Source organism: Larus michahellis, chromosome Z (assembly GCF_964199755.1).
Source record: "Larus michahellis chromosome Z, bLarMic1.1, whole genome shotgun sequence".
Lineage (NCBI taxonomy): Eukaryota > Metazoa > Chordata > Aves > Charadriiformes > Laridae > Larus > Larus michahellis.
Genome location: NC_133930.1, coordinates 85,751,046 through 85,770,104, shown reverse-complemented (window position 1 = coordinate 85,770,104; position 19,059 = coordinate 85,751,046). Strand labels below are relative to the sequence as shown.

Below are 19,059 nucleotides of genomic sequence, written 5' to 3'. Positions count from 1 at the left end.
ACCACTCCAAACATGTATATGGCATCTGCTTTTCACAGTCGGGATGAGGACCAAACAAGTATGGGGACAGGATTGAAGTATTGCTCCTGACATGGGTTTCCTAAAGCAGGTTTTGTTCTGCTGCTCCTCTACATGGCCCCTACTTTACAGGATCATCCTATGGCTCACTTATAATCTACTGGATTTAATACTTGAGAATATGATTTCTGTATTCAGTATTCATGCTTTACCTTTGGTCTTCAGCTGGTCTGAACTGGGAGCCTACGCTTTGTTATCTACTTAGAACAGAAAGAGATTAATATTAAAGGGATATCAAACTCTTAAATATCCTCAAAATTTGTAAAAGAGATAGGCCCACTTTACTGAGCATTATGTAGGCATAATTAGAGTGATACGAAGTTTAACAGGCTATGTATCAGCAGTATTTCTGCGTTTATTATCCTGATTTTCTGCAAGGGAATACTGTGTGACTCTTAAGGGTTTATATTTAATTAGCTACTACAGAAAATCAAAATCATCTCCATATTCTTTTACTTTTTCAATTTTTCAGTTGTAATGGTAAATAGGACTTTATCCTAAACTAGAATTGAGTATTCACATGGAGGAAGGGAAGCATCTGATATGTTGTTTATTTCTTGGTGTGACAGGTGTACCTGATGGTTAAAGGAACAAATAGCCCGTCAGTTCTGTGGCATTTTGTAACACAATATTGTCACTGCAAGGGAATGATGACCATTCACATTAAATATTTGGGTTGGACGTCAAGGGCCATGTGAGTTTTCACTGGAAACTGACGGAGTGTTGAGAGCTTGTTAGCTCTTCCACTTTTCTCTGCTCATTTTACAAGGCTTTATATGACGCTACGACGTGCATCATATAAAGCAGAAAAAGAAAGTACTATCGTAATAAATATAAGTAAGATTTTGTGGTAGTTTTGACAATTTGAGTCAAAAGTGCCTCACAGCCGTGCCAGTTGTGTGGGGCAAGATTTTTGGTGGTTGTATTTTGTATGGTCCAGCAATCTCAACTGGTGTACCTTCCTGCTGGGGGGGGGGCAATTAATTGATAGTAATGAGTTTTGTACTGACTTGCTTGCTCTAGCAAGACTGGTTGAAGATATGTAAATTAATTAAAAGTTATTTTTCTTTCAGGTGGGAGATGAAAGAAGGTGCAGATCTTGAAGATGAGGAGAAAGTTATGGTGGAACACTTAAAAAATGTTTATTTGACACAGAGCACTCCTACCTCAGAGGATAAAGAAGAATAATTACTTTGACAGGTTTCGGGTAGCACCTTTTTCTGAATTCAACATGATTAACTTAATGGCTTAGTTATAACTGACAGGACTAGAAAGCTCGGGAATATATATCTTGAGTAGGAGTTTTAAACTAAAGAACGTTCCCCTGTTATTGTCTAGTCACCCCATCCAGGCAGCAATTGTTCACACAGGCGTTAAGACGAGCAACAATATCTGCAAATGTCAGTGTCACAAAACAAGGAGGGCGCATCTCGGTCCTGCGGAGGCATAAACCAGAATGACAAACCAGGAGCTGTTTTAAAAGGATAAAACTCACTCTGAAAGCAATGCGACCTGGGGCACGTGCTCAGCAGACACCCGCGCTCGGCTTCCGTCGACCATTTGGAGCCAGACTGAGCCTGGCCACATTGGTGCCACTCAAGGACCTTTTCTCTGCTTTGATGCTTGTGTTCTAGCTAGTCCTGGCATTAAACCACCCAAAATGTATGAAAAAGGACAGGTATAGGCCATAGGTCTGCAGTCGCCTGTGAGTTGCTCCACGATGAGTGTTCTTGGCCATTATCCCCAAGCATCAGCTTTATTGCCCTCGCAAATCCTAACGTGACGTCCAGCGTATGTTATGGCTTAAAAGATGCGTTAGAGAGAAACTTTTAACAGCTCTTAAAGTTTTGAGAAGCGTCTTTTTATTTAAAAGAATTATTCACAGGCAGCGCTCAAAGGACTATCTGAACAGTGAACTGGGAAGAGAAAATGACAAAGAATGCAATATTCATTTCTGATAAATATAGTAAAATTTCATTTTCAAAGTAAGCCCCTTCTGACATTCAGATTTTCGAAATATTAAATGTTTTTCTTTTCAGTAAAAGTTCTTGCTTAAGGACTAAAAATAGCTGAGTTAGGTGGCTACTGTAACGATGTTTTTTATATAGAAGGTATGGTTAATATTTCCTTAGCTCTACAGAAATAATCCCTCATTTTTTCTGTTTGCTTCTTGCACTGGAAGTCCAAGGGAACTCTTTCCTCTGCCTGATGAAGGACCCTGGCAAGTTCTTGCTGAGGCTGGAATCTGAGCTGCAGCCATCCCTGTTCCCACCACATCTTCTCAGAGATGCTCTTACGGACATAGCTCATACCCTTTTAATAGGAGGAAGGCACTTTTTTTTTCCTAAAGACTTCAGCAGCATCATGGGTAACCCTAAAGCTGATGGCTGCTGTAGGGTCTAATCTGAAATGCAGTTTTTCCTCCTTTTAATTCCTCTTTTTTTTTCATAATGCGTATAAAATATCAGACCACTTAAAATTAAAATGGGGGACCACCGCATCTTACAAATCTCCAAAGATCTTGTTACAACGCCGCATCGACAAAAGGGCTGTGAGGCACCAGCGCTTCAAAAATGCTAAAAATATTATTTTAAGAATAAAACAGACTTTTTCCTCTGCCGCTGGTATAGTCATTTCAGGTCATAAAGAAGTGATGAAGGGTAAAAACAATTTTTCTTTGCTTTGTATTTCACCTTTGAAGACTAGTTGTGGTCATAAGGCTTAAAACATGGCTACAGGGATTGCCTGTGATGCCAGGCACGGCACTCTGACAAACGAGGCACACATGCTCCGAGCCATACTAATAATGCAAAGCTGGAGTTTAGAATATTCTTTGCTATTTTATCAAAATCTATTGTACATAATTAACTTTTCGTATAGTCACATAAAGTGAATTTCTGTCTATGCGGTGAAACTGGCTGAAATACTTTTTGTGAAAAAGTTCCCCTTCTGGGAAACACTTATTCTGAATAGGATAAACTTTGCAAGTGAAATAAGCTAACCCAGAATAAAAACCCTCACTTACTCTGAAATAGGAATGTCCATATGGGGAGTTATTCCAAACTGGTTATTATCCTTTAAATTCACAACACACCTGGTTCTGGAATAATCTGTAAACAGTCATGTTAAAAAAAGAAATTCTTTATGCCCCTTCCTCCCTTCTCTCTCTGCCAAATTAATGCAGCAGGAACCCACTGGGTAGCACCAGGGCAATTTCGTCTTTCTTAGCAAGAGCGTATTCATAATCTTTACCAATGTGGAGCTGACAAGACAGAATAACTAGCCTGAATAAAAGCTGAACCTTTGCACAATATTTTATGTGGATGTTTTTCTTACCCAAACCTCTCTCCATATACGATGTCTTTTAGAGTATCTGAATGCAAGCTAATGTCTGTCTGAAATTGAACTTGTCCCTCAATCCTTACCGAGAAATAGCAGGGCTCGGTTTGTTGGCAATTTAGTGATCCTATTAACTGACCTTCAGGGTACAAAAGGAACATCATGTTGGCAACATCACTTATGCTGAATAGAGACTTTGGCAACATTCACACTTGTTCAATAAAATTACAGTAATAATAAGAGCTGTATAACTAAGATTGCTAAATAACACACCATTAATTTATCAAGACTGCTTACTTTAAACTTAAACCCTTAATTGAAGAAAAATGAAAGACACTTGAAAGACCTGATCAGTTTTACATGGTAAGGTGTGTAAAATCAGGAGCACTTGTGAAATAGATTGCTGCTTTCTTTGGGTTTTCTTAATAGAACAATAGTTCTATATTCTTAAAAAAGTTCTGCTTGTTCTAAAATTGATTTAAGATTAATTTCATTTTGGGGAGTGATGGGTCCGTAAAGCTGCAATGTTTTCCTTGCGTATTTTATGTCCTGGCTCTTTGTCACTGCTTGTTGATCCAGTAACATCTCACATTTACGTTTGGCCTCAATCAATGACGGCAACAGGAACCAGATTTGCTGGCCGCAGTGTGGGCTCTGTGCTGCGTGACTTCTGCAATCTGACCGTGTTAAGTGCTCCTACAAAGGTCGTCAAAAATCAGGATTAAAGTCTGTTGTGGACAACAGACCTTTCTGAATAGGCAAAAGCTGTCCTCTTTAGCTTAAAAGGAAATTATTGTACGTAAAGAAATGAATTGATTGGATAGCAGAAACTAGGTAACTATGCATTATCATTAATGCTTACACCTAATTCTCATTTAACATTTTACCCTTTTTACTAAACAGGCTTAAATGGGAGACTTCATGGCATGGAATACCTCTAATTACATTTATTCAGTATCCAGTTCAGAGTGCTCCAAATCTTGACATCTTGCTACTTTGGAAAGGCAGTTAATAACATTAGAAGCAGGGCAAAACTGAGATAGCATTAATAGTAATGAAACTGGAGAAAGACAGGAGAGAGAGAATTTTGGGAAAAGACAGGCATTCAGACATAGCCCTGCCTTTTAGTGACTGCTGTCCTGACAAACAGTGTCCCGTAGATATTGCTTTATTCCAGGAGAGGGCTTTTGTAGACACCACAGGCAACAAAGCTATTTGTTCTGGAAATATGCACGGTGGCGAATGGATGTTCTCTAATTCATCTCTACATCCTCACAGCAGTGCAGGGTAGGCATGAGGCTGGCTTCTTCCAATTAGCTTCCTCTGTCTGAAATATTCCATTTCCCTCTCAGCTGGGAGGTCTTCACAAAATACTACTGAGTCTTATCTACAGTAAGATACCAATTATATGCTGATACAAAACTATTTTGTGGAACTCCTTAAAAATACGTGCAATCATTTTTAGTGACAGACACTATTGAAACTTCCAAGGCAACAGTCGCAAGACCGAGGAATTAGACCCATTGCCCAATTAGGCATGAAATGGGAGAGCAACTTGATGGCTATGGGGAGATTTCTAAGCGAGCGTATAGATCTCAAGGAGGTCCTGGCTGGTGCAAAGCTGCTTCTTTGTAATAACTGTCCATATTTTAAACAGTGGTATGAGTGGAAGGAGAAGCTCTAAAACTATTTCAAGAGTAAGGCCTGGGAAATGTGAAAGGTTGAGCTTGCTTTTTCCTCTGGCTGTGGACACCAAGACTTGGGAAGCAGACTAAACTGACTGACGCTGCCAGGCAGGCAGTACAAGAAAAGCATGCAAGGTCTTGAACAGGTTGGGCATCACTGAGGGCCTCAGAATACTCATCAGTAAAATGATGAAGGAACCACATGACTTCTCTCTAGCAACAGCATTTCATAGAATCATAGAATTGCCCAGGTTGGAAGGGACCTTTCAGATCATCGAGTCCAACCATCAACCTAAGTCTGACAAAACCCATCACTAAACCATATCTCTAAGCACCACATCTACCCATCTTTTAAATAATGGTAGCTGTTATTGCAGCAAGTGAAACAATGATATAGAGATGACAAAAAACAGTCTAAAAAGCAAGGAGGTCAGCAGGTTGAGGGAGGTGATTCTGCCCCTCTCCTCTGCTCTGGTGAGATCCCACCTGGAGTACTGCGTCCAGCTCTGGAGCCCTCAGCACAAGAAGGAAATGGACCTGTTGGAGCAGGGCCAGCGGAGGCCACGAAGATTGATCAAAGGGCTGGAGCCCCTCTGCTGTGAGGGCAGGCTGGGAGAGTTGGGGTTGTTCAGCCTGGAGAAAAGAAGGCTCCAGGGAGACCTTATAGCGGCCCTTCAGTCCCTAAAGGGGGTCTACAGGAGGGATGGGGAGGGGCTCTTTATCAGGGAGTGTAACGAAGGACATGGGGTAAAGGCCTCAAACTGAAAGAGGGTAGATTTGGATTGGATATCAGGAAGAAATTCTTTGCTGTGAGGGCGGTGAGCCCCTGGCCCAGGTTGCCCAGAGAAGCTGTGGCTGCCCCATCCCTGGAGGGGTTCAAGGCCAGGTTGGACGGGGCTTGGAGCAACCTGGGCTGGTGGGAGATGTCCCTGCCCATGGCAGGGGGTGGCACTGGGTGATCTTTAAGGTCCCTTCCAACCCAAACCATTCTGTGATTCTGTGTGATTCTGTGAATCGTGCAAACAAACAAAAATAAATCCAAACCCTTTTTTCTTTTTCCTGGAGAAGTGTTTCTATAGCAAGTGTCTCAGGAAGAACTGGCAATTGCCAAGTACTAATGACATAAAGTGATCATCTGAATTAAGACTGTATGTCTAAATTTCGTAGACAACTATACCTAAGCTGACAAGGAGCCACTCAAGTCATGGCTGGTGCAAATTTGATGACTACCAGATTAAATTGACTTTGCTCTTTTTGTACATTCCTAGAATGGTGGTGTAAAATCCAGATTACTGAACCAGTGATTTTTCACTGATCTGCACAATTCCACAGCCTGCGGGCTGCCCAGGGAAGTTGTTGAGTCAGCATCCCTGGAGGTGTTTAAAGGATGGGTAGATGTGGTGCTGAGGGACATGGTTTAGTGGTGGTTTGGGTAATCGTTGGACTCAATGATCTTAAAGGTCCCTTCCAACCTAGACAATTCTACGGTTCTATTAAACCCTTTAGATCCATGACAACTTCAGCTGTTAGTAGGCTGTACCAGGCTGCACCTTTGTAGTAAGGACTATGAAGATGCTGAGGGGACTGGAACACCGCTCTTATGAGGAAAGGCTGACAGATTTGGGTCTCTTCAGTCTGGAAAAAAGATGGATGAGGAGGGACCTTATCAACACTTATAAATACTGAAAGGGTGGGGGTCAGGAGGATGGGGCCAGGCTCTTTTCAGTGGTGCTCAGTGACAGGACAAGGGGCAACGGGCACAAACTTGAGCATGGAAAGTTCCACCTCAACATGAGGAGGAACTTCTTTGCTGTGAGGGTGGCAGAGCCCTGGCACAGGCTGCCCAGAGAGGTGGGGGAGTCTCCAACTCTGGGGACATTCCAACCCCACCTGGACGCGTTCCTGTGCCACCTGCTCTGGGTGACCCTGCTCTGGCAGGGGGTGGGACTGGGTGATCTCCAGAGGTCCCTGCCAACCCTATGATTCTATGATTCTGTGATCTCTGAGGAGTTACTTTGTAATATCTCCTACTGAAGAAAGTGTTTTAATGTTGAAATAGCTCATTATCCAGCTTCTGCAGTAAATTGATCCAAGCTCCAGCAGACAACAGTCTCAGTGTCTACACAGCCCTGAGTAACATCCATTCTCTATCTAGAAATGAGGCAAAGAACCACATAATGGTGATCACATTCAACAGGTATGATCTTCTCCAGTTACTAGCTCAAAAAGCATGACAGGTCTGCCATGACAAACTCAGGCTTCAGACTTTGTTCGTGGAGGAGGTTTGCTGCAACAGCACATAACTTTGTCTTTAACTTTGTCTTTTTCTTTTCAGGACAGCTTTTTAGAAAAATAATCTATTTTCAGGTCTCCAAATAAATAAGTCCATTGATTAAAATTACTCTTGTAAAACAAGCAGTCAGTCATTAGAGAACACCTGACGAGTGATTACCAATGCACCCATGTGTGTTCCTTATGATAACTTAGTGGCATGTTCATATATATTTTGCCCCTAGATGAATTCACTAGAGGACAGAAATATGGTTACACAAGAAACTTTGGTAAATTTGTAATTATCTAATATCTAACTACTTTATTTTTTTGTCCCATAATCTGTTTTTTCTATGTAAAAAGCCTAATAGCTTTTGGATATTTGGCCTTCATAAAGAAATAGTATCGCATAGCTCTTGTGATCTCTTGACTCTGTTTTGTTTTCCACCTCAATATTGTCTTTCAGGCATCCTTGAAAAACTTACTCGTTAATTTTTGTTATCATTTAGAATGTGGGTATTGCTGGCGCTCAGTTATACATGGGTAAATAATTCATTTTCTAGACTAACTGTCATACAGACTTAAAGCAGTGTAGGTCCTCTGTGGGTAATTATTTCATGTTTAGGGTTGCCTGAACACTTCTGCTCCTAACATTGCACATGCATTTTATAAAATCTGTGTTTTTCCATGGTTCTAAGCTACCTGTGTTACCTGGGATAGTGGGAGCCATTTGTATGCATTGCATGTTGTGAGTTATTTATGTTTTTATACTTAAACTAATGTATTTTGCCCCATTTCCTTTAAGTTCTCTGAACTTTTAATTTACACTTGGAAAACCATAGCACATCTGCGTTCATAACCTACACACACCTATTTACATATCAATAAAGCCTATGCCTTCTCAACATGATATGGAGTCTTAAGAGAACCACAAATTTAATAAATGTGAAATTTAAACCAACCACCTGCAACGTTATCATTCAAGAAGTGCAGTAGTCGTTCCTATTTGGAATTTCACCTCTCTGTATATTACAGAAATAACACCTTTAATGATTTGTTTGTTCATGTTCTGGACTCTTTATTGGTATCTTCCATTCTGTATAACAAACAGGTCTTAAATGAGTTTTATTATGTAGATTAAGATTGTGCTTCCCTCTAGAGAATGGAAGGAACACCGGGGAGGTAAGAGGTTGAAATGGCAGGTGGTTTTTGTTCTGGCGTAGGGACTAGCAAACAGAATACTTTCTACAGTAAACCAGATGTGGCTTTGGGAATGAAATAATCTTGGCAGGAATCCTACCTGCAGGTATGTATTAACTTCAGGAAATTGACACCTGAACATGTGCTATGAAGACTTTCTTCAGAGGCAAACGGATTATGTCTCTTCCAACAGCAAGAGTTTCTATTCCAGTTAAAGCTCCCAAATTTCACACACGCCCATCCACTTTGTGAATGGACAGATTGATGGAGGTTGTTGCATTAAGCAATGCAAATGTGTGATGTTAATCATCTGGCCTCCTCTTCTCTCCAGACAAGTAATTAACCAGAACGTGTTAGACTGTTCTTTATTTCCGACAACTACACAGGGTCCTGATCAACGTCACTAAGCAATACCGTACCTCTACCAGACTTTGGTTGACTTTTCCCTACCAGACTTTTCCACAGTTTTGGCCGAGCTGTCTTATTTGCGATCATTCTTGCCCTTTCCAGATGAGGCGGTCACCACACCTTATGCAGCAGTGTACAAAATGCATACAACGGGATTAACTGTCTCAAAGAGCATCCAGTACAGATGAGTAGTTCTCCAGGCCCAGTAGTGAGACACTTTTTGGGTTAAAGCTTTTGCATTTTAACCCAACACTCTTGGACATTTGGGCATACCTCCAATCTGACAAGCTTCAAGGTGAGACATACCTCCTTGTGTTCTAAGACCTTGGTAGCTTGGTTTTGGCTTTATTTAAAGGAGAGGAGAGTAAGGGGAAGGGATTGTTTGGTTTTTATTATGTTTATATTATTGTGTTAATTCTATTGCTTTTGTTGCTGTTTTGGTTTCTTTCCATATGGACTGATCATTGGTCAATACATGACGGTTACAATCTGCTGAAGTAGTTTGGGCATTGATAAAGTCACTGTAGCTGCCAGTAGCAGCAGTAATTTGAGAGTTTAGTTTTTGTATAAAGTGTCTATTGTGGCAATAGGCACTATAGGGATTAATTCAATCTAAATCTCTCTACTAAAATGATCAATCGTTAACGTGATTTCTTAGTTCAGCCTTGTCAGGTCTCTCCCTGATAACTATCGTATTCCTTCTACGGTTAGAAGTGGGAAGAACAAGAAAAAATGCTGGTATCTTATGTGCTGTGCCTTTTTAGGGGTCTCAGTTTTCTGACTCGAGACCCAAAAGCTGCACTTAAACTACATAACGGAAAAGGTACATGTATTTGCTTTTCCATTTTATGTGTACACAAATTGTTTAGATGACAGTTGTACAATTTTTAAAAAAGTTATATAATACCCTGGAGCAGTCATCTGCTCTAACATGCATAATTTATTCAAAAATCATTTGTGGAGTTGAGGGATTGATAGTTTGGAACAGAAAAATTATAGGTATGCTAAGTACATTCTTGCAAAAATAAATCATGTAATCATATATTGAGATCCAATATTTCAAAATTCAAAGTACAATCAAATTGTTTGCACATGTAACAGCAGTGAAATAACTTCTCAAGGTTTACATCGTAAACCCATATATCTACAGAGTAAATAGTAGAACATAGACCATTAAGTTCTGTCAATAGCGTTGCTTTCAATCTTTGTTTCATTCCACCAAAACTTTTCATACCAGTCGGGCATTTTTTTGAACAATTATCCAGGACGAAAGAATTAGGAGTGGTAACTTGAAATATAGATCATATATATTTAATCTTTACAGCAAGTGCAAAAGCAGTAAGTGAAAAACAAAGACATAACAGACTGTAAAAACTCTCAAGAACATATAATGAAGCATAAGAGTGAATGTCACGACAGATTTCTGCATGTTCTAGTTTCAGTAAAAACTGCTGAAGACAAATTTGAGAATATTTGTGTATCACACTTTTGGCCCAATAGCAGGAACCAAAATAAATTATCCAGGAATAAGGCAGAAGAAACAGATGCAGGGTGTAAACAAGCCGAACAAGAATTTTGAATTAAAGAAAACTTTCAAGCTGAAAGAAAGAGGTTTTTCAGCCTTTCCGAGCACTCAAGAACAACGTTGGTTTTTCATGAGTTTTCAGTATTTCACTTTTTTTTTAAGGTTTCTAAATTAATTCTTGTGAAAAGTTTTTCTCAAAAGGCAACACATCATCTTTTTCAGGAAAGCTAACATATTTTTATTTTTCATGAAATGCATTCTCTGTATTTATGCACCATACACGGTACACAAAAAGCCTATTCCATCAATGTCAAGGCAAAAGAACAAATGAAAAGAAACTACAAAGGGAATTCTAAAGAGATATTTTTTTTCTCCCACTATCTTTTCTTTTGGGCTTGGCCTCAGAAGGAATTTTTGTGTCCCAAAAGACATGGGATAACTTTTCCCAAGGATCACAGATCCTAAGGGTTGCTATTCTGAAGTGCAACCACTAGATGACAAGGCTTTGGTTTTCTTCCGTGTATTTTTTGTTTTTTTTAATCTCTGGAAATAGCAGCTGCCATTGAAAAAAAAAAAATGTTTAATTTTAAATTTTTTTAAAAAATGGTGTGTCTTCCAGATCTGCGTGACAAAAGCTGGGTTGAAGTTGCTCAGTAGTGAGTCCTCTATTGTGCAAACACGTTCTTCGGCATTAAATCGTATCTTGTGATTTTCATAGAGTAGGCAACATGAGATGGTCAGTACAACAGAGCAGAAGTACTGTGCATTTTTCTTCTGATTTTTCTCAACCCTGATACCCTTTGCACCTTTCTGTCACAGCACAGGAATCCTAAAATGGATCGTATCCTTCAATTTCAGGATTCAGTGCAAAGCTCAAGTGGTATAAACAAATGCAAAATAAAAGTGATGGGTCTCAGCATACTTGGGTGCCCCGGTTGCGAGTCGCGTGTGCGAGGTTTAGCGCGCTCTTACCCAGCAGCAATCTGACTGGGAACTAAAGATGTTAATGCTTCACGTTGTCAGGCGCTGAAAGCAGAAACGTAGGTACTTCTGAAGAAAGGGCTGCGGCGTTCCACCAGCGCTGAGCCACAGGAGGATTTAGCAACTGCTTATGAAAGTTGCATCGCAGGATAGCTATTAAAATCAGACATCCTACTTGCTACAATCATCTATCAGCTGCTTCTAAAATCCTGCCCACCTTCTGTGTGTCATCTGGAGGAGATAAAGTTTTAATTGTGAGCGGGTGGTATAAAAAAAAAAAAAAAGAAAAAAAAAGACAAGGCGCCTTCTGTCATTCCGAATTTCTTGTCCTATCTTGCTTTCTGTTTCAGTGTCTTTGTGCCAGTTAAAGTTTTACAGGCTGCTTTAAAAAAAAAACAAAAAATACAAATAAAATCAATTGAAACAAATAAAATCTAGGACGACAAAAAGCACACCATAAAGAAAGAATGGGAATATAAAAACACTGTATTTTGCAGCTTTTTCCCTTTTAGGCTTTTACTCTTTTCTCAACCAAGTTTCAAATAATTTCTAGTTTCCTTGGTATCCATTACCAGACTCCCTTTTTGTCTGTTTATGCTGCATTTATATTTATGTCCTTAAGAGCTTCTTTGCCGCGATTGAGAGACAGGACGCTGCTTGATGCAAGCAAGATGTCGGTTTATTAGAGGCGTCGGAAAGCTTTTATACAGCTACTTAACAGTTACATAAATTACACAAATTCTATCATTTCTAATTGGCTTAGCTCTAAATGTTTCATTACAATAATCCCTCCTACCTGCGGTTTCGCTACATGCTAGAAGCTACAGTTTTGGAATGTGCTAAAAGCTACAGTGATAACTTGTTGCCTACTCCCTACTTCTTCAAGGTTATTTATCTCAGACCTGCAAGGCCAGTTGTTCCCTGGCTCCTCAGATTTATTTGTCTCAGGTCTGCAAGGTCGGCATACCCTCGAATTTCTTGCATACTTGTACTTTTCTGCTAGCCGCCCCCAACACTTCTTCCCTGTTTCCACTAAGCTACGGTATTAAAGAGCAGAAGCTCGCGTTTTGGGGTTCACTGTGGTTTCATTCATAATATTTTCATTCAGCTTTTCTGTTCAATTTTTTGAGTTGATAAGACTTGACATTTTTTTCAGCCATTTGAAATAAGCCTTGTTAAAGCAGTATTTATGTTACTGTAATAAGAACTGTCTTCAGACCATGATCACTTGTCATAGACACGACAAATATTTGGTTCCCCTGGTGTGCTCCTCTTTAGATATGATGATGAAGTCTTAAAATAACTTCTCCTGTGTTCGATACAGTTCTTTTGAGTTATATTTTTTGCCTCTTAAATTTAAAAAAAAAAAAAAAACCACCAGTATTTTCATACTGACAACACTGAAAGTCTCGTGCTCTGTCATGCCGATTGCATCCCTCGCTGAGAACAGCTTTTCTTGTCTCCGCGCTGCAGAACACCGGCAGAGCCACTCACTCGGGTCGGTGCCTACTCCATCGCTCAGCTGGGCTGGCTATCTCGCATTCCCAGGGCATCCAAGGCCGCCTCTTTCTAAGGTATTTTTGGTTTAGTGTCTTTCTTGAAAGTCTCCAGGTATTGTTTCTAAGTTGGATTATTTTTTTCCCCTCCTTTGTGCTGTTTTCAGTGCAGCATTGCTGCTATTTCACATGACTAGCAGTTGACAATTTTTCTCTTTGAAAGTCCCTCTCTTTCAAATTCAGTTTCCTAATTGTTTCATGGGAAAGGAACACAGTCTCTGGCCTTTGTTTTATTATTTATATTTTGGGAGGGGAAAAACAAAGGCAAGGACTCCTTTAGGGATCAACTCCAGGCAAACACATGATAGACGTCTAGTTCATGCTAGAAAAAAGAGAAATGCCTCTCTCTTGCAAATCCATGGCTGTCTTACTGTGAGCTCAACTATTGTGCCAAGACACAGAAAATCAGCTCTCATGAGGTCTTCAAGGAATCTTAATGTCCCTAAAAGAGATCTCTTCCTTCCTTGTTTACCCTAACTAATGAGTTCATAGCAAAAGCTTCCTGTTCTTTCAGTGCCTGACTTTGAACTTTATGCTGTTAAATTTCATCCCATTTCTGTCACTCTAGTAAAGAAGATCGTTACTCATACCTTTCAACTTAGTGTCACCCACAAATTTCACGGATGCACATCAAATTCTTATCTCTGTCTCATTAATGACTATATTGCACATACTATGTCCAAAAACTAATCACAGTCCCCCAAAAGCCCTCCTGGTCATTTATCTCCTACCTGGTAACGACCTTTCAGCTTAGGCTCTTATGGTTTCCTCCTTCGTTAGCCACTCTGCACCCACCTTTACCAGGTAATTCTGGTCTGAATTATCATCATCCCCACCTTCAGTAATATTGCCCGTAGGGAATCAGTTCCTTTACTTCAGTTTAGATACATCAGGGTGTTGATTTACTCTTGTGTAAGAGACTGTGATCATACTGGAATGACATGATCTGCTCTGGGTAGCACCACTCTGCAACTTACCACACCTTCTATTCGTTCACAAGTATGTCAAAATCTGGTGTAACTCTGCATGGTATTGAGTAACCAGGCAGTCTAAGGGGAGTCATCCCAGCTGGGTACGAGTTCATGCAATCCAGTTTATTTGGAAAGAATTTGTACAAAAAGAATGTTTTTTCTCTGCAGTTGTCACCTCTAAATGTTCCATACACTTCCTTTATAGTCATGGAAGCTATCGAGATTTGAAGTTCGATGTAACAAAAGCTGAATCCACCCATCAGTTTTAACTAGGTCTGTGACCTCCTGCAGACCCGAGACACACTGGCAGTCATTAACAGCACGCAGCCCAAGATAGTTTTAATTACATGACCACATACTCTTTTTGCAGGGGACTGCTGTTTCGTACGCCACCCAGGATGAATGGTGCTAATGTGATAACCAACAGTTCAATGCTTCGCTTTCTCTATGTTCTTTGAAATGCAACTCCATTAACCAGATATGCGTAATCCCCCAGTTTTTAAAGATACTTTATGGAACTAATTTCTACTGTATCTGAGTGTTTCACACTTTAACTTACCTTCACATAATCCACATAAATAAATGACATTTTTGCTTTAATTTGACACTGAAATTATGGCAAAGCAGTTTGAATAATCTTGGATGCTCAATCAAAAGTAATGCAGACCCGACTTTTAACACATCTGATGTTCTACAACACCTTGTGCAGGCAAAGATGTAACTATGCACACTTGACATGTCTGAAAACTGACCTCAAGAACCTTACTGGACATTCAACAAACAATGAATAAACAGGTCTAAACCACTGGGTTTAAGTAATATATCCGTAGCCATATATGAATGCTATAGCATTAGGAAGAAGAGTAAAGAAGAAAACAGACACAAACTTTGGAAAAGAATCAAAAGACTCCATTTGTTTAGGTACAACAGTGAGCATGCAAATTAGCATTTTTGCTAGTATTAGCCTATTACTGGTATTACTGTAGATCACAGAAGTCTATAAAGACACCGGAACTCCCCAGTGCTACAGGCAAACAGAAGATAAAAGCGCTGTTTCCAACAAATGACTATTTACCACACACTACCACCATTTCCTCTTCACTGCTGATATTCGGAATTTTGTGGTCAGTCCACAAGACTTGGGGACCTCGCCTGTCAACCTGCTACCTCTTTGTAATAGGAGGGAGCTTAAAATTTATGGTCAATAGCTCTTTGCTGGTCAAGTGTCTCCAAAACCACCACCTGCCCCGTCCCCGCACCTTGTTTTGATAAAACTTTTCCTACACGAGTCCTTCCCTGGATCTGTAACTAAAAAGGGTTGTTATCAAGATCACAGACAGGCACTGGTTTTAGCTGTCCTGCTCATGCAAGCTGCCCCTGAAAACTCAGTTCTGATGCCTACATTCTACTAGTTCATTTCTGTTGTTTGGATTTTGGGGTTGGGTTTTTTTTTTCATTTGGACTGGAGGAGATGGAGAATGATGGAGAATGATGGTGAAGCAGATCCAGAAATGGATCCAAATTAAAAATAATCCAACCAAAACCACTGACTACTGCTCCTAACCAGCTTCACTTTGCAACCCTGCACTACTTGCGAAGAGAGATGGCATGAACTTTGAGTGAGCGGCTAGGGTTAATTACAGCAATGCAGTTACCAAAATACGTTTATGGAGTCTCTTGATATCCTCCCCCAACCCTGAGTTCTTTGGTTCTACTACAGGTCATAGTCAGAGCTGGTGGGACAGACCTCAATCACAGCACTGCTGTACAGCATCCCAAATGTCTCATCAAAAGAAAGACATCTAAGCACCATTTTTTTCCAAAGGAGTGAAAGAGGGAAAAATATGTCTCAATACAAGTGACTCAATGCAAAATACCAAATATAACTTGCAAAATGTAAATACACAAGACATTATAATATCTTCTGCACTGAAGAAGAAAAATATTTCATTTATTCATTCCTTGGGTGTTGCAGAAAGCCACGGAGAGCAAAACATACAAGCGTTGCTGCTTTTGGTCCTAACAGAGAGAGGATCTGGGAGGATCCTGGATAAGAAACATTTTATCTTCTCCCACGCAGACCCGTCCATGGCTGTGGTTCAGTGGACGTGGCCACCAGCGACGGCCGGGAGCTAAGAGGTGGTGGAATGGCACGGCACGGTACGCAGCCCACCTGGGTTGTCCTTGGTGCAGGAGTCGCTTACAATCCTCCTGTGCAGGCCGGAGAGGTGGAAACCTCCACCCACTGCCTGCATTGTGCCTATTTTCAGCAGTCATTTGACCAAATCTAGACTTTTTCACAGGAACAAGACATGACGCGAAGCTCGACACATAGTACCAGAGCAACGGAGCGGGACTGCTCGTGGTGGTCAGTGTTTCAGCATAGGCCCATGCAACACCATCCTCATCAACCGATGAAGAGCCTCGGAAGCCTCTGAAGAGGCCTGAAACACCTGGCACGACCAATTTTAACCCAAAATCTTTTCTTTTTACCAATTCCTATGCTATCACAAATGTAAAACTTGGGAGTGGAAGCACGACCTCCCTTTGCTCCCAGCGAGGCCCGCCCGCCCCACGGAGCGCCGACCCCCGCTCTGGCTGCCGTTACCCGCCCGCTCCGTGTCAGCGGGGCCGGGGCCCGCCGCCGCCAGCCCGGCGGCCACATCGTTATTTCGCCCGAGCTCCTCAAACACCCGCCTCCCTGGGGGCAGCCGAGGCCGGAGGGGGACGGGGAGGACGAGGGAGCCGGGGAGGATGAGGGGACAGTAGGGGATGATGGGGGACGATGCGGGGACAAGGCCGCGGCCGCCGCCGTTCCCGCTCCACTTCCGGGTCCCCCGCCGCGCCGCCGGGCGCTGACGTCACCGCGCGCGGACCCCGGAAGTGGAGCCGGCGGGCGGGCGGGCGGCGGCAGGAGCCGGCAGCGGCCCCGCGCGTCCCCACCCCGCCGCTGACGGCGCCCAGCCCACGCCCCAGCCACGCCCCGGCCACGCCCCGTCGGTCCCAGGCGTCAGGTACGTGCTGCGGCCCCGGCCCAGCCCTGGGGCGGCGGGACTGGGGGGTGCGGGGAGCGGCGGCGGGCCCGGGCCCGGTGATGCCGGAGGGGCTCGATCTGGGCCGCGGCGAGCGGGTGGCGACCGCCGGCTCACCCCCCCCATCCCCTCACAGCCCTGCCGCGGGAGAAGGCGCCGGGCCTGCCGGCCGCCTCAGGCCTGCAGCCGGGCGGCGGCTGCCGGGCCCCCGGGGTCTCCGCGCCGCGGGAAGGGGTTTAAAAGTAGATAAAATCCGTGTTAATTGTGGAGGGTGAAAGGGGGGGAGGCGGCGGCGGCGGCCGCCACGGTGTGATCTTAACCCCGGTACCGGCCCCGCTCCACGTGTGTGAGTTGCTCCCGGTAGGGAGAGTGGGGAACGGGCCAGAAAGAGGGGATAACAGTAATAATTTCTGCTTTTCTAAATAATGTAAAGCTGTCTCCTATTTTTCTCTCTTCAACATGCGTGCTCACAGCCATTGCAGCTTTCTGGTGCTGTCACAAAATGAGACTTGTCGGTTTTCCTGTCGCCTAAGCTTTCAGTATGGCTGCAAATGACAAAAAGTTACTGCGTGAACATAATTCTCCTGAGTTAATAACATGGCTGGGCTCGAGCGGTAATTTTCGTTCTGAGTTTTGCTTTCCTAGTTCTATCCAATTGAAAACTTCTTTTGGGACCGAAGTTTCTCCTAGTTGGTCTGGCAGCTTACAAAGCTGCATGAAATATTTTTCATGTCTGAGTTATCCAGACATAAATGTAGGGAGATAATTTTTCTGTTTAAATTATTACAGTTAGTTGGATTTGATTTGGCAATGAGATAACTAAAAATTCATTATTGTAAAATATCAGATGTTGCACATCTATAGTTCCTTTCAAAAAACAACACACTTTGCTTTTTTGTGAAATGTTGGCTTCTTTTTCCTTTCAAAGCTAAATACTGAAGCTTTTGATTGAGAATGTGCCACGTTCCTTCCAGATAGTTACCTTTTAACTGGTGTTACAAGAGCCAAGCTGCTCAGCCTCATGTAGGCTGGCTAAACAAATCTTCACAAGCTGCAGCGTCCACTTTACACTATTTTTGCATGAAGTTTTTGGCTAAGGTAGTAAGTTTGAATAAGCAGGTACCAGATGTTGATCAGAAGATACCATGATTGGCAAAAGAGGTATTATAGAGTTGACAGCAGTCCTGGTTTGAGGTAAAACAGAACCAGTTTTACATTCAGTAATTTTACTTCTTAGCTAGGCCTCTTCTACCTCTGAAATTAACAGCATATTGTGGAGAAACTGTTTATTCTCAGACTCCTAAGACCAACGTTTATAGCGCCAAGGAATGGCATGCAGAGAGGGTCTTGCTTACACTTGTTGCAGTACCAACCAAGCTCAGCTCACTTTGTTGTGCACCAAGTTGGAGGGTTGGCAGCTGAGAAGCGTAGAGAGGTCGCACCTGCAGGAGGAGCCAACAGGACAGGGGACCCAAACCTGACCAACAGGATATTCTTTTTCTCTTTATTTCATTAAAGTAGTTTAGTTTCTTGCCAGCTCCTAAGTCTCTCTCTCTCCTCTGCTCTGAAGGGAGATGCTCTCCCTTCTCTGAAGGGGAGAGAGGTAAAAGAGAGCATCTGTTATTCATTTTAGTGGCCAGGCCAGCCCAAACCACGACAACAGCAATTACAAAGCTAACTAGATATCTTTGGTCTTAACTGTGCAGTGATTTGGTGACACAGGGTGGGGACAATATTTGCCTTTGAAGAAGCATAAATACCACTAGTACAGCAAAAATTTTAGTAATCACTAATATTTTATTGGAATCTTAAATGAGGCTGTGGGTGAAAGAGGGTGGCAATGTGTTATGCTACCCATGGTAAAGCTGCCTGATGGTAGCACATTGGTTAGAGAATGCCTGCGAAATGTTAAAATTAAGTGTTTTGCAGTTATGTAGGAAAAGGTAAAAATGCCCTTGTGTAGGGAACACTAAAATCTTAGGAACTGAAGGTACTTAATAGCTTAGCAGGTAT

The 19,059-nt window shown here is 42.1% G+C and overlaps 2 protein-coding genes across 6 annotated transcripts in view; both read left to right on the top strand.

The window, feature by feature from the left end:
- The window catches only part of KIAA0825 (KIAA0825 ortholog), a 254,964-nt gene extending 251,573 nt beyond the window's left edge, over positions 1-3,391 (top strand). Inside the window, exon 22 of the mRNA XM_074569791.1 lies at positions 1,152-3,391. Coding sequence (XP_074425892.1) covers positions 1,152-1,266 — 115 coding nt within the window. The 3' untranslated portion in view covers positions 1,267-3,391. The remainder of the gene's footprint in view (positions 1-1,151) is intronic.
- A 13,489-nt stretch (positions 3,392-16,880) lies between these two features.
- ARB2A (ARB2 cotranscriptional regulator A) overlaps positions 16,881-19,059 on the top strand; it is a 273,033-nt gene continuing 270,854 nt past the window's right edge. For 2 of the 5 annotated variants that reach the window (XM_074570302.1, XM_074570306.1), the window contains exon 1: positions 16,881-17,028. The gene's annotated coding sequence lies outside the window, so the exon portion shown is untranslated. The remainder of the gene's footprint in view (positions 17,029-19,059) is intronic. The other 3 variants (XM_074570305.1, XM_074570307.1, XM_074570308.1) reach the window with 2 other exon arrangements.